This window comes from Sturnira hondurensis, unplaced genomic scaffold (genome assembly GCF_014824575.4).
Source record: "Sturnira hondurensis isolate 20B ecotype Veracruz unplaced genomic scaffold, ASM1482457v3 Scaffold0013299, whole genome shotgun sequence".
Lineage (NCBI taxonomy): Eukaryota > Metazoa > Chordata > Mammalia > Chiroptera > Phyllostomidae > Sturnira > Sturnira hondurensis.
In genome coordinates, this window is record NW_028085930.1 from 4,021,779 (window position 1) to 4,034,008 (window position 12,230).

Below are 12,230 nucleotides of genomic sequence, written 5' to 3' on the forward strand. Positions count from 1 at the left end.
GTGTGAAGTAGTATCTCACTGTGGTGTAAACCTACTTTTGCCTCACCCTGTATTAACTGTTTTATACTGGGTACCACTGAGATTATATATTAGTCAACAGGGTCATATGATAAGTTAATTTGGCTTTTTCTGAGATATTTGTCATTAATTTTGAGGCTGATCTTTATAAATACATGGGAAGTAGTATGATCTCATCGGTCTTTGTCATGAGCAGGGTAGAGAGTTATGCCTCTCTAATTTAACTTAATAACAAAATTAATTAATTTCATACTAAAAAGCTTATTTTGTATTTGTTCTAGAAAAACTCACTGTACTCTGAAATAATGTCAACGTTTCAATGACTTCATGCCACTTTTTGACCAACTTTCATAATAGAAAAGGCACTGGAGAGAAAAGATAACCAGTCCAATAAAACTTTATTTCCAGATATTCCCTGGGATACCTTTTCTATGCACCTTTCTTTTGTGGGTGGGAGCAGGAGATCACCACAACAACAGAGACACTCATCTCAGTACATGCAGATTCACCTTTTATCTCTCAGCTGGATCTGGTTTACTCTGAATGTTGTGATGCTATTTTGTGTTGCTCATTGTCATTATTTCATCATAAGACTTTACACTTTAATCACTATCTCTGAATAAAGGATTAATTTTTGTGAATTGGGATAAAGCAGCATAATACTAGCAATAAAGTATACATTTTTAAAGTGTAAATAATAGTATGCAAATGCCGTGAAAATATCTGGCAGAGATAATTAATTGTACCCTGTTAAATTGACCAATGTAGTTCTTTTTGTTCAACAATTAACACAACAGAATTTCTCAGAAAATGTGAATTATATGTGAACAAAAGTGTTTCATGGCTTTTCAATCTGAAATCTTCCTTGGGACTACTTGCTAGATGACTACAGACCATCGTATTTAAATACCATACTAGAAAGTGTAGACAAACGAAATTTGTCTCTGTTTTACCGTTCTATTCTTCCATCCAAGTACTAACCAGGCCCGACCCTGCTTAGCTTCCGAGATCAGATGAGATTGGGCGCGTTCAGGGTGGTATGGCCATAGACCAGTTCTGTTCTTTAACATCTTTTCTAAGACTAAATTGTAATAAGAGGTCCTCTATAAAGAGCATTTTCTGAATTGGTAGAAGGTTGGATTAAATTATTTTAAAGATCTTTTCTAGACTATACTGTTAATATACCCTGAGTTTATAGAACTGTCAACAACTAATTAGAACTCAATAATTCCCTTTGGGATTGCAGACAGAGTTAATGTGTAAAATCTTTAAACATGAATAATTTCACTTGTTCACTCAATAAATATTTACTGTTCATCTGTTTTCTGCCAGGCACTATTCTATGTATTGGAGATGTAGCAGTGAAAATATAAATAAGTCCAAGATGGACAATAAACAAATAAAATTTTAAATATCAGATGATATAGACCTAAGATGAAAAATAAAACGGAAGAAAGGAATAGAGAGTGTAGGGGAAGGGGGCAGACAGAGAGGAAGAATGAAGAAGGCAGAGGGTGACCAGGGAATGCCACACTAATAAAAAAATATCTGGGCACACATTTGGATGAAGTGAGGGAGTGAGTCATGGAAATCTATAGGATGAGCCTTAGAGGCAGAGGAAAGAATAAGAACAAAGCATGTGAGGCAGAAGTCGTGTTTGGTTATGTTCCAGAGACAGTGAGGTGGCCATAGGGGCTGAAGCAGAGTGAGCAAGCAGCGGAATGGCAGGAGATAAGTTCAGAGGGCAGGGGATGTGAGGGTGCATAGGGGTGAGTTACAGAGAGTCTTGGCAGAGTTTGGCTTTTATTCTCAGTGAGATGGGAAACCACTTGCGGGTTTGAGCAGAGTGACATGATCTTATATTTTCAAAGGACAACTCTTGCTTTATGGAGACTAGGTTGTAGGGCAATAAAGGTAGGAGAAGGGAGAACAATTAAGAGTAATTCAAATGAGAAAGCAGGGTGATTGGCCTGGGTAATTGGAGTGGAGGTAATTTAATATAGTGTTGTGGTTAAGAGGCAAAAATAACTTCTGAGGAGGTCTAGGATGACAGTGACACATTCTGGCTTAAAGTCTCAAAGGTTTATGAGATGAAAACCAACAAGAAAGCAAAGAATAAAGTTTCTGTAGGAGGGAAATAAACCAGCAGTTTTCTGTAATTCAATAGAACTCAACAAATTCATAGCCAACAAAAAGTACGCTAAGAATGAGAAGCTCTTCCTCAGAGAAGACTGCCCTATTTAATGGGGGATCTAAGCCAGAGCAAGGGCCATCTCACTGGAGTGCGGCCATGAATGTGAGGTGTGTGTGGGGCTCATCTTCGAATTCCTCCAAAGATCATCTGGGAGCCAGGGCAGAGAGTGCCTGACACGGCTGCTGTGTGCACGTCTTATGTTGCTGCTCTCACTCATAATTCATACGCTGCCTGTGACTGATGAAATGAGGCCATGCGTGAGAAATGGGATGAGAGACCACCTCACAAAAAAGGAGACTGTGACTATGTTATTTTAATTCTTACATAATTGTTTTCTGATTACGCACAAGCTATTTCTTAATACCAAGTCCACTTCTAACTTTAAGGTACTACATACCCATCTTTTTCTGGGAAAGACTTGAAAATTCTTTCCAGTATTAAATGCCAAAGATCAACTAGGCACCAGTATTTATGACATAGCAAAAGGTATGCTTTATACGAATAGACAGAATGAATATATTACTTTAAGTTTATATACAAGAGACCTTTTAAGCACTGAGTACATACAAGAAGGGAAACAGATACAAATAATTAATTCAATTTTACTGCACCTTCCTTCCACTTAAAAGAATCATTATAGCCCATGTTACCTTTTGCATACAAATCTGAAAGCCTGGTTATTAAGTTATATTAAGACAAAGGAGGACTCTGCTCACCGTGGTGATGTAGCGGGAGTGGAATTCTGGAGCATCTTTCAGGAACGTGAGGCCAGGATGTGTATCCACCACATCCTGAAAAAGAACAAAACCAAAGCTAAATGAAGCATACAAAAAAAATCCCATTAATAATGCCTACAGAATTTTTTTCTTCTTGTAGAACACTGTGCCAACTTAGCAAACTTGCTATTTTAGAATATTGAACAATGCACTTAAAATGTAATTAATACTTTATTAAATTTAAATTTTATCACAAGCATACATATGTGTGCTTTCAATATGCTTATACATTGCAATAAAAAGCTAGAATCTTAATTTAGCTATATTTGGTGATTTGTGAATCAAATATGTTATAGGTATGTACTGTAATTCTAATATATCAAGAAAGTCAGAGAAATTCATTCCAGATCTTGGTAGAGATTGCTGAATGAAATTTGTACAGAAAGGGTGAAAGACACAAGCCAACTGGAATTTTTTCTTAATCTAGAGACATAGAAATTTTGCAAAAAAAAAAAAAAAGCCATGTAACCAAGTAACTTAACATCTATGTTAGGTTGTGTGAGCCAAATGTCCATCAAAATAACCATGTGAAGAAATCTGTTTTCAATTTAGAATGCTATTTAATTTATTTTAAAATCCAATAATCTTGTTCTCATGGACGACTAAGAGAATATTAAAACCCCGAAATACTCTTTTTATTTTCTAATTAGATTTTTAAAGTATTTTGAATGAGTCTAGAGAACCTATTAGAGACAATTACTGTTAATTTAATAACTGAAGGCAACAGCAATGCCAACATAGAAGTAATCTATTAATTGGTTAGTCATAAGCTGACAGACATTAGTTATATCTTTTTCTTTGTTTCTTCAAACCCTTTAGCTATGCATATGTACCAACAGAGTCTAAAACCAATAGACTTTTACTATTTCTTTAACTTTTATTTGGAAATAATTTTATTTTTTAATTTTTAAAATATTTTATTTATTTTTAGAGAGAGGAGAAGGGAGGGAGAAAAACATCAATGTGAGAAACACTGACTGGTTACCCTTTGCACGCATCTGATCAGAGACTGAACCTGAAACCCAGGCAGGGCACCAGCAACCTTTTGATTTGCAGGACAATGCCCAACCAACTGCACCACACCAGTCAAGGCTATTTGGAAATAATTTTAGCTTATGGACAAGTTGCAAAAATGTTACTGAGAAATTTCCTATGGTCTTCTCCCAGCTTCCTATAATGTTAACAACTTACAAGCCACAGTACAATTACCAAAACTAGGAAATGAACATTGCTACAATACAGACCTCATTCAGATTTTACCTCCTTTTCCCCTGTCTTTTCTGTTTTCTGTTCCAGGATACTACACTGCATTTAGTTCTTTTTTTAAAAATCTGGATTCAAGACTTTTATTTTTATTTTTTAGTGTATTTTGTTATTATAGTTGTCCCACTTGTTCCCCATTTGCCCCCCTCCATCTGGTACTCCTCTTCCCTCTAGCAACAGCCCTCTCCCCCACTTAGTTCACGTTCATGTGTCATGCATGTAAGTTTTTTGGCTTCTCCATTTCCTCTACTATTAACACCTGCCCCCCAGTCTGTTTTGTACCTACCAATTATGCTTCCAAATGATCATCTGATCTCCATACCTCTGATTCTGTTCCTGTTTGCTTAGGGTTTTTTTCTTTAAGATTCAGTTGTTGATAGTTGTGAATTTGTTGCCTTTTTCATGTTCATATTTTTTACCTTCTTTTTCTTAAGTAAGTCCCTTTAACATTTCATGTAATAGTGGCTTGGTGATGATGAATTCCTTTAGCTTTACCTTGTTTGGGAAGCACTTTATCTGCACTTCCATTCTCAAGGATAGCTTTGCTGGGTAGAGTAATCTTGGCTATAGGTCCCTACTTTTCATGACTGAATACTTCTTGCCAGTCCCTTCCTGCCTACAAAGTTTCTTTTGAGAAATCAGCTGACAGTCTTATGGGAACTCCTTTGTAGATAACTGTTTTTCTCTTGCTGTTTTTAAAGATTTTTCTCTTTATCTTTTACCTTTGGTATTTTAATTATGATGTGTCTTAGTGTGGTCCTCTTTGGGTCCAACTTGTTTGGGACTATCTGCGCTTCCTGGACTTGTATGTGTATTTCTTTCACCAAATTAGGGAAGTTTTCTTTCATTATTTTTTCAAATAACTTTTCAATTTCTTGCTCTTCCTCTTCTCCTTCTGGCATCCCTATGATTTGGAGGTTGGCACATTTGGCGATGTCCCAGTCTTCTTACATTATCATCATTTTTTTGAATTCTTGTTTCTTCTTTCTGTTCTGGTTGAATGCTTATTTCTTCCTTATGTTCCAAATAGTTGCTTTGAATCCTGGATTCCTTCCCTTCACTGTTAGTTCCCTGTAGATTTTTCTTTAGTATAAAGAAACTTAGTATAACCTTCATTTCTTCTTTTATGTTGCCATACTCAATGAGTTCTTTGAGCATCCTGGTCACCAGTGTTTTGAACTCTACATCTGTCAGGTTGGCTATCTCAATTTTGTTTAGTTCTTTTTCTGGGGTTTTGTTCTGTTCTTTCATTTGTGCCATATTTCTTTGACTCCTCAATTTGGCAGCCTTGCTGTGTTTGTTTCTGTGTATTAGGTACAGCTGCTTTGATTCTCTGTAAAAGTCACCTGAAAATTGTGTGGGTTGGAGCTTTACATAATTGCTAAGGTTGGGGAACTTGCTTCACTACTTCATGGCTCTGTGTGTGTGGGGGGGAGGGAGGATTTAGGAGAGGGGACAGTGATGTTGCAGGCTTCTGGGGGTTTGCCTGGCACTTGCCCCATTTACTGTAACTTCCCTCACTCTCCATATGTGACTGGTGCCCTTCCACTGTTGCCCTGGTATTGAATCCCAGAGTGGGTAGGTTTGCATGTTTTAAGACTGTTTGGGCCCTTTAAGAGAAGTTTTCTGAAAATCTGGCAGTTTCTTCCACCACCCCAACCCTCACTGGTTTTTACGGCCAGAAGTTATAGGGATTTATCTTCCTGGTGCTGGAACACTGGGCTGTGTGGTCTGGCCTGGGGCTGGGATCGCTTACTCCCAAGGTATCCCTCCCAACTTTTATTCACTACACATGAATGTGCGACTACCTGTGCCCACTCCACCGCCGCTGCCTGTACATGCCAAAACATGTCTTCTTGCCTCTCCGCATTGTCTCCACATCTCTGCCCCTCCTACCTGTCTGGATGAATGTGGCTTCTTTAAACCCTTGGTTGTCAAACTTCCATACAGTTCGCTTTTCTGGCAGTTCTGGGTGTTATGTTGAGATTTAGTTTTAATTCCTTTTTGTGGTTGCATAAGGAGGTGAAGCCTGTCTACCTATGCCTCCATCTTGAAGTCCTGCATTTAGTACTTGTGTCTCATTGGTCTCTCCTAACCTGTGACAGTTCCTCAGCCTTTCCTTGTATTTCATGGTTTTGATACTTTTAATGAATCCTGGTCAGTTATTCTGCAGAAGTCTCTCTAGTGGTTCTGTCTGGTCTCTGGTGATTAGATTAAAGAGACACTTTCAGCAGGAATAGCATAGCAGTGCTGCTGTGTCCTGTTCAGTCATACAAGGAGTATGTAATGTTGACGTTTTACACCTTGTGGTGTTAACTTTGAACACACTTGGTTGAAGTGATGTCTTCTGGGTTTGCCACCAAAAAGTTATTTTTTCCCCTTAATAATTGACAAATGTCATGGGGGAGATTCTTTGAGACAGCCAAATCCTGTTACTCTAAAATTTTGCCCCCTGATTTCAGTAGCTATTGGTGGAATGTGACTTTGACATTTATATTTTGTTTATTCCTTCTACATTTATTAATTGGAATTCTTTTGTAAGGAAGAACTGTTCCTTCTCGCCTATGTACTGATTTATTCAATTTGTATCAGTAAAGATTCATTGGTATTTATTTTATTTTATGGGTTATCCAACATTATTATTATTTATTTTGTTGCTCAAATTGGTAATAGTTTTGACCTTTGGGAACTCTATCAGCCTGGCTCCTGTGTCCTCTTGATATGTCCCTCCCTCCCTGTCCTTCCTTGATATGTCACTTCCATATTTTCTGATACAAGATGGTTCAGGGTCACCTTATATTTTCTTTGCTCCAGTCCTGGAATCTATCTTTCTTCCAAGCAACCCTGGTTCTTTTTAATGTAGAATGGTATTTAGAAACCAAATATGGATGCAGGCATGCTCATTACTACTAGGGTGTCATCACTCCTTGGCTTTCTAGACAAGCAGAGCGAGGAATATATGTATGTATGTATACAATCTAAGCACATACACATATTTATATTTTTCTATATCTATCTCTGCATTTTTATCTCTATGTATTATAACTATGTAATTATACAGATAACTGATTCCAATTCAATACCACAGATTCATTCTAGCCTTCTCCCTTTCCTTTGTTACTTATAGAATGGCCAACCCATACTCCATTGAGAAATAAATTTAGTAACTAGAATACAGTATTTACAGTATTTGTGTACAGTTCCTTTTGTCTTCAGTCTTATAGTATCCAGTTAAAGTACTGGTATCCAAAATTACTTAGGCTGGCTCTTTCCTCTGCTCCCTTTATCCTCTGTAGTGTGGTTATGTTATTTATGTGTAATTCAGTTCAGTTCCTTTCTTACTGTTTATAGTTTATTTGGGTTTGTTTTCCACAGGTCTTGGTTGATTTTAATTCCTTATTTATTTCTTGGAGGGAAAGTATACAGAACACAACTATGGCTCTGAGAGTCAAAGCTAACATAGAACTGACATCTTAGCAACATCAAGTCTTCTTCCCACCCATAAAGAAGGCCTATCTCTCCGTTTATAGAAATTTTCTTAATTTCCTGCAGCAATGTTTTGCTATTTTCAGTGTACAGGTCATACACATCTTCTGTCAGATTCATCTCCAAATATTTAATATTTTGGGGTAGTATTATAATGCTATTTAAAAAATTTCAACTTCCAACTGTTTGTTACTAGTATAGTTAGAAACCCATTTTTGCATGTTGATCACGTATCTATAACCTTGCTAAATTCACAAATACATCTTTAGCAAAATTTTGATATGCTGTTCTCATTTCAGTTCAAAGTATTTCCTAATTTTCCTTTTGATTGCTTCTCTGACCCATAAGTTATTTAGAAGTATTATTTAGTTATTAAGTATTCAAGAATTTTTCACAGGTATGTTATTATTTCTAATTTAATTCCATTATGGTCAGAGAACATACTTATGAGCTGAATATTTAAAATGTATTGAGATTTGTTCTATGGCCCAGAATATGGTCTATCTTGGTAAACATTCTGTGTACCTGGTAAAAGAATATTTATTCTGCTGTTGTTGGGTGAAGTATAATATAAATGTCAATTAGGTCAGACTGGTTGATAGTACTGTTCAAGTTCTCTATATTCTTACTGATTTTCTTTCTATCTGTTTAATTCATTTTTGACAGCAGTCCATGGAAATCTACCTGCTTCTGCATTTTTCTGGTCTGTTACTGGATTAATAAACATTTAGAATTATTATAACCTCAACTGATCCCTTTATTACCTAGCAAAAATTTTTGCTCTAAACTCTTTATGTGATATTAATATAGCACTCAGCTTTCTTCACTTCCTCTCTCTCTCCTCTCTTTCTTTACAGTACAGAGGTCTTCTATTTTTTTACACTTATGCCATGAATTCATAACGAATGGGTTCTAGCAGCTCAGGCTCTTACCCACTCATTCTCACACATGGTGCTTCTCTGTGTGGAACATGCTGGGACTTCGGTTGAACCCAGGTACCTTTCTCTTTGGCTTCCTTTTTCTAGTCATTTTCCAGCACGTTTCAGGAAGCCATCCCAGGTCTTAGAGTATTTAATATGTTCAATATGTATATTAATTCTCTTGGCACAAATCTTGCCCTCAACATGTGTGTTTACAACACTGCCCACTGTATATGCTGGGTAACATTGTAGACTCCTCCAGTTTTGCCATGGTAACACCTGTGGGGCATTCCTTTTTGAACAGTGCCTGCTTTCTTGATGTCTACACTATCACCTTTCTTGTAGATTCACATGTATGTGGCCAAATGGACAACTCCATGTTTTCTAAAAGGCCTGGAGAACATATAACTTTTCCTTTGTGTTAGTCATTTTAGCAAAATACTGGAAGAAGGCGGTTCCAGCTGAAAGGCCTAGCTTTTTTCTTTCAGTGGCAAAAAAACATGTAACATAAAATTTATCTTCCCAACAATTCCAAGCTTACAGTACAATACTGTCAACGACCTGCACACTGTTGTGCAACAGATCTCCAGATACCCCTAGCCCCAGTCCTGTATGACTGAATCTCTACAGCCTCAAAACAACAACTCCCCACCTCACCCTCCCCATAGTCCCTGGCAACCACAATTCTTCTTTTATTTAAAAAATATATTTTATTGTCTATGCTATTACAGTTGTCCCATTTTCCCTCCTTTGCTCCCCTCCACCCCGCACACCTGATCCGACCCACATTCCCCACCTTTAGTTCATGTCCATGGGTCTTACATGTAAGTTCTTCTACATTTCCCATACTATTCTTGCCCTCCCCCTGTCTATTTTCTACTTACCATTTATGCTACTTATTCTCTGTACCTTCTCCCTGTCTCTACTCCTCCCACTCCCCTGCTGATAAGCCTACATGTGATCTCCATTTCTATGAATGTATTCCTGTTCTAGATGTTTGCTTAGTGTGTGTGTGTGTGTTTTAGGTTCAGTTGTTAATAGCTGTGAGTTGTCATTTTATTGTTCATATTTTTGATCTTCTATTAGGTAAGTCCCTTTAACATTTCATATAATAAAGGCTGGGTGATGATGAACTCCTTTAACTTGACTTTATCTGGAAAGCACTTTATCTGCCCTTCTATTATAAATGATAGCTTTGCTGGATTGAGTAATCTTGGATGCAGGTCCTTGCCTTTCATGACTTCGAATACCTTTTTCCAGTCCCTTCTTGCCTGTAAGGTTTCTTTTGAGAAATGAGCTGATAGTCTGATGGGAACTCCTTTGTAGGTAACTGTCTCCTTTTCTCTTCCTACTTTTAAGAGTCTCTCCTTATCTTTAATCTTGGCTAATGTAATTATGATGTGCCTTGGTGTGTTCCTCCTTGGGTCCAACTTCTTTGGGACTCTCTGGGATTCCTGGACTTCCTGGAAGTCTATTTCCTTGGCCAGATTAGGGAAGTTCTCCTTTATTATTTGTCCAAATAAGTTTTCAATTTCTTGCTCTTCCTCTTCTCCTTCTTGTACCGCTATAATTCAGATGTTGGAATATTTAAAGATGCCGTGGAGGTTCTTAAGCCTCTCCTCATTTTTTTGAATTCTTGTTTCTTCATTCTGTTCTGGTTCGATGTTTATTTCTTCCTTCTGGTCCAAACCACTGATTTAAGTCCTGGTTTCCTTCCCTTCACTGTTGGTTCCCTGTAGATTTTTTTCTTTATTTCACATAATGCAACCTTCATTGTTGCCAGGGTCTTTTTTATGATGTTGAAGTACCCAGTGAGTTCCTGGAGCATGCTGATAACCAGTGTTTTGAACTGTGCATTTGATAGGTTGGCTATCTACTCATCACTTAATTGTATTTTTTCTGGAGCTTTGAACTGTTCTTTATTTGGGTCTTTTTTTTTTTTTGGTCTCAGTGTGCATGTTATGTAGTAAGGGGTGGAGTCTTAGGTGTTCACCAGGGTGGGGCAACTCACCTCACTACCTTGCAATGTTGTATATGGGAGAGGGGTCCAAGAGGGACACAGTGCTGCTTGCTCCTCTCTCTGATGGTTTTCAGTCACTTTCCCTGCTACCCACAACAAATTGGTCCTTTCTGGTGCTGATTCCTGGGTGGGTTGGCTTGTGTACATTCTAGGACCCTGTGGGTCTCTCCAATGAACTCTCCTGTGAGGTTGGGAGTTCTTCCTGCTGCCGCCTGAACCTTCAGAGGTGTTTTCAGTCAGAGGCTTTGAGGCTTTATTTCCCTGCACTAAAACCCTGGGTTGTAAGGTCTATCTTCCTCCCCAGTTGTTCCTCCTGGTTTAGCTGCACGTGACTGTGGGACTGCCCACTCCTCCAGCTGCCGCCTTGCCTGGCCCCGTCCTCCAGCAGCAGCCTTGCTATGAGTCCTCTTTGCCCTGCTGCCTGTCTCCACCTCTCCTACTGGTCTGGATGAATGTTTCTTCTTTAACTCCTTGGCTGTCAGACTTCCATACAGTTCGACTTTCTGTCAGTTCTAGTTGTTTTTTGTTTTTAAATTGTTGTCTTTCTTTTGGTTGAACAAGGCACAGTATGTCTACCTATGCCTCCATCTTGGCTGGAAATTCTCAACCCGATTATCTCTTGAAATAATTTTTCTGTTCCCTTGTAATGCATTCCAGCACTCTACAGTTGTCATCCTGGGACTTCCCTTCACTGCTTCTCTGGATTGAATCCATGTTTTCCTGGAGCCCATGCATTCCTCTTTCCTGGTTTGCTTAGTTTGTGCAGTATATTTTCAAGTACAGTATTCTCCCTTTATCTGCAAGGGATATGTTCCAAGACTCCCCAGTGGATGTCTAAAATCATGGATAGTACCAAACCCTATATTATATCATGTTTTTTCCTAACCATACATACCTATGATTAAGTTCAATTTATAAATTAGGCACAATAAGTGACTAACAAGAATAATTAGTAATAAAATAGAGCAATTATAATAATATACTATAATAAAAGTTTTGTTATGAAAATAAAAATTATGTGAATAGCTTGGGCAATATTTAAATAATATAAAGGTTACATGAATATAAGTACTGTGACACCATGACAACTGATCTAATAACTAAGACAGCTGCTAAGTGACTAATGGGGCAGGTAGCACATACAGTGTGGATACACCGAACAAAGGTATGATTCATGTCCAAGCAGGATGGCACAATACTTCATCATGCTACTCTAAATGTCCTACAATTTAAAACTTATGAATTATTTCTGGAGTTTTCCGTTTAGTATTTTCAGATTGTGGTCGAACATGTTTAACTGAAACTTTGGAACGCAAAACTGCAGGTAAAGAGGAGGGGCCACTATAAACCTATAAGAAAATAGGAAATAAACTTTCTGAGTTTTTAAATATCTTTCTTCAAACCTCATATTCGATTGATAGCTTAGCAGGACACACAAATTTGAGTTCATATCCATTTCTCCAGAATTGCTAATGAGATTCTAATACCACATTGTTTCTAGTTCCTATTAAGGTGATCTTTTTCTTTCTCTGGAAGCTTTTAGTATCTTCTCT

The 12,230-nt window shown here is 37.7% G+C and overlaps 1 protein-coding gene across 2 annotated transcripts in view; it reads right to left on the reverse strand.

The window, feature by feature from the left end:
- The window catches only part of PPP2R3A (protein phosphatase 2 regulatory subunit B''alpha), a 158,531-nt gene that overhangs the window by 69,574 nt on the left and 76,727 nt on the right, over window positions 1–12,230 (reverse strand). For both annotated transcript variants that reach the window (XM_037061227.1, XM_037061228.1), the window contains one exon: window positions 2,929–3,003. In XM_037061227.1, coding sequence (XP_036917122.1) covers window positions 2,929–3,003 — 75 coding nt within the window. The remainder of the gene's footprint in view (window positions 1–2,928; window positions 3,004–12,230) is intronic.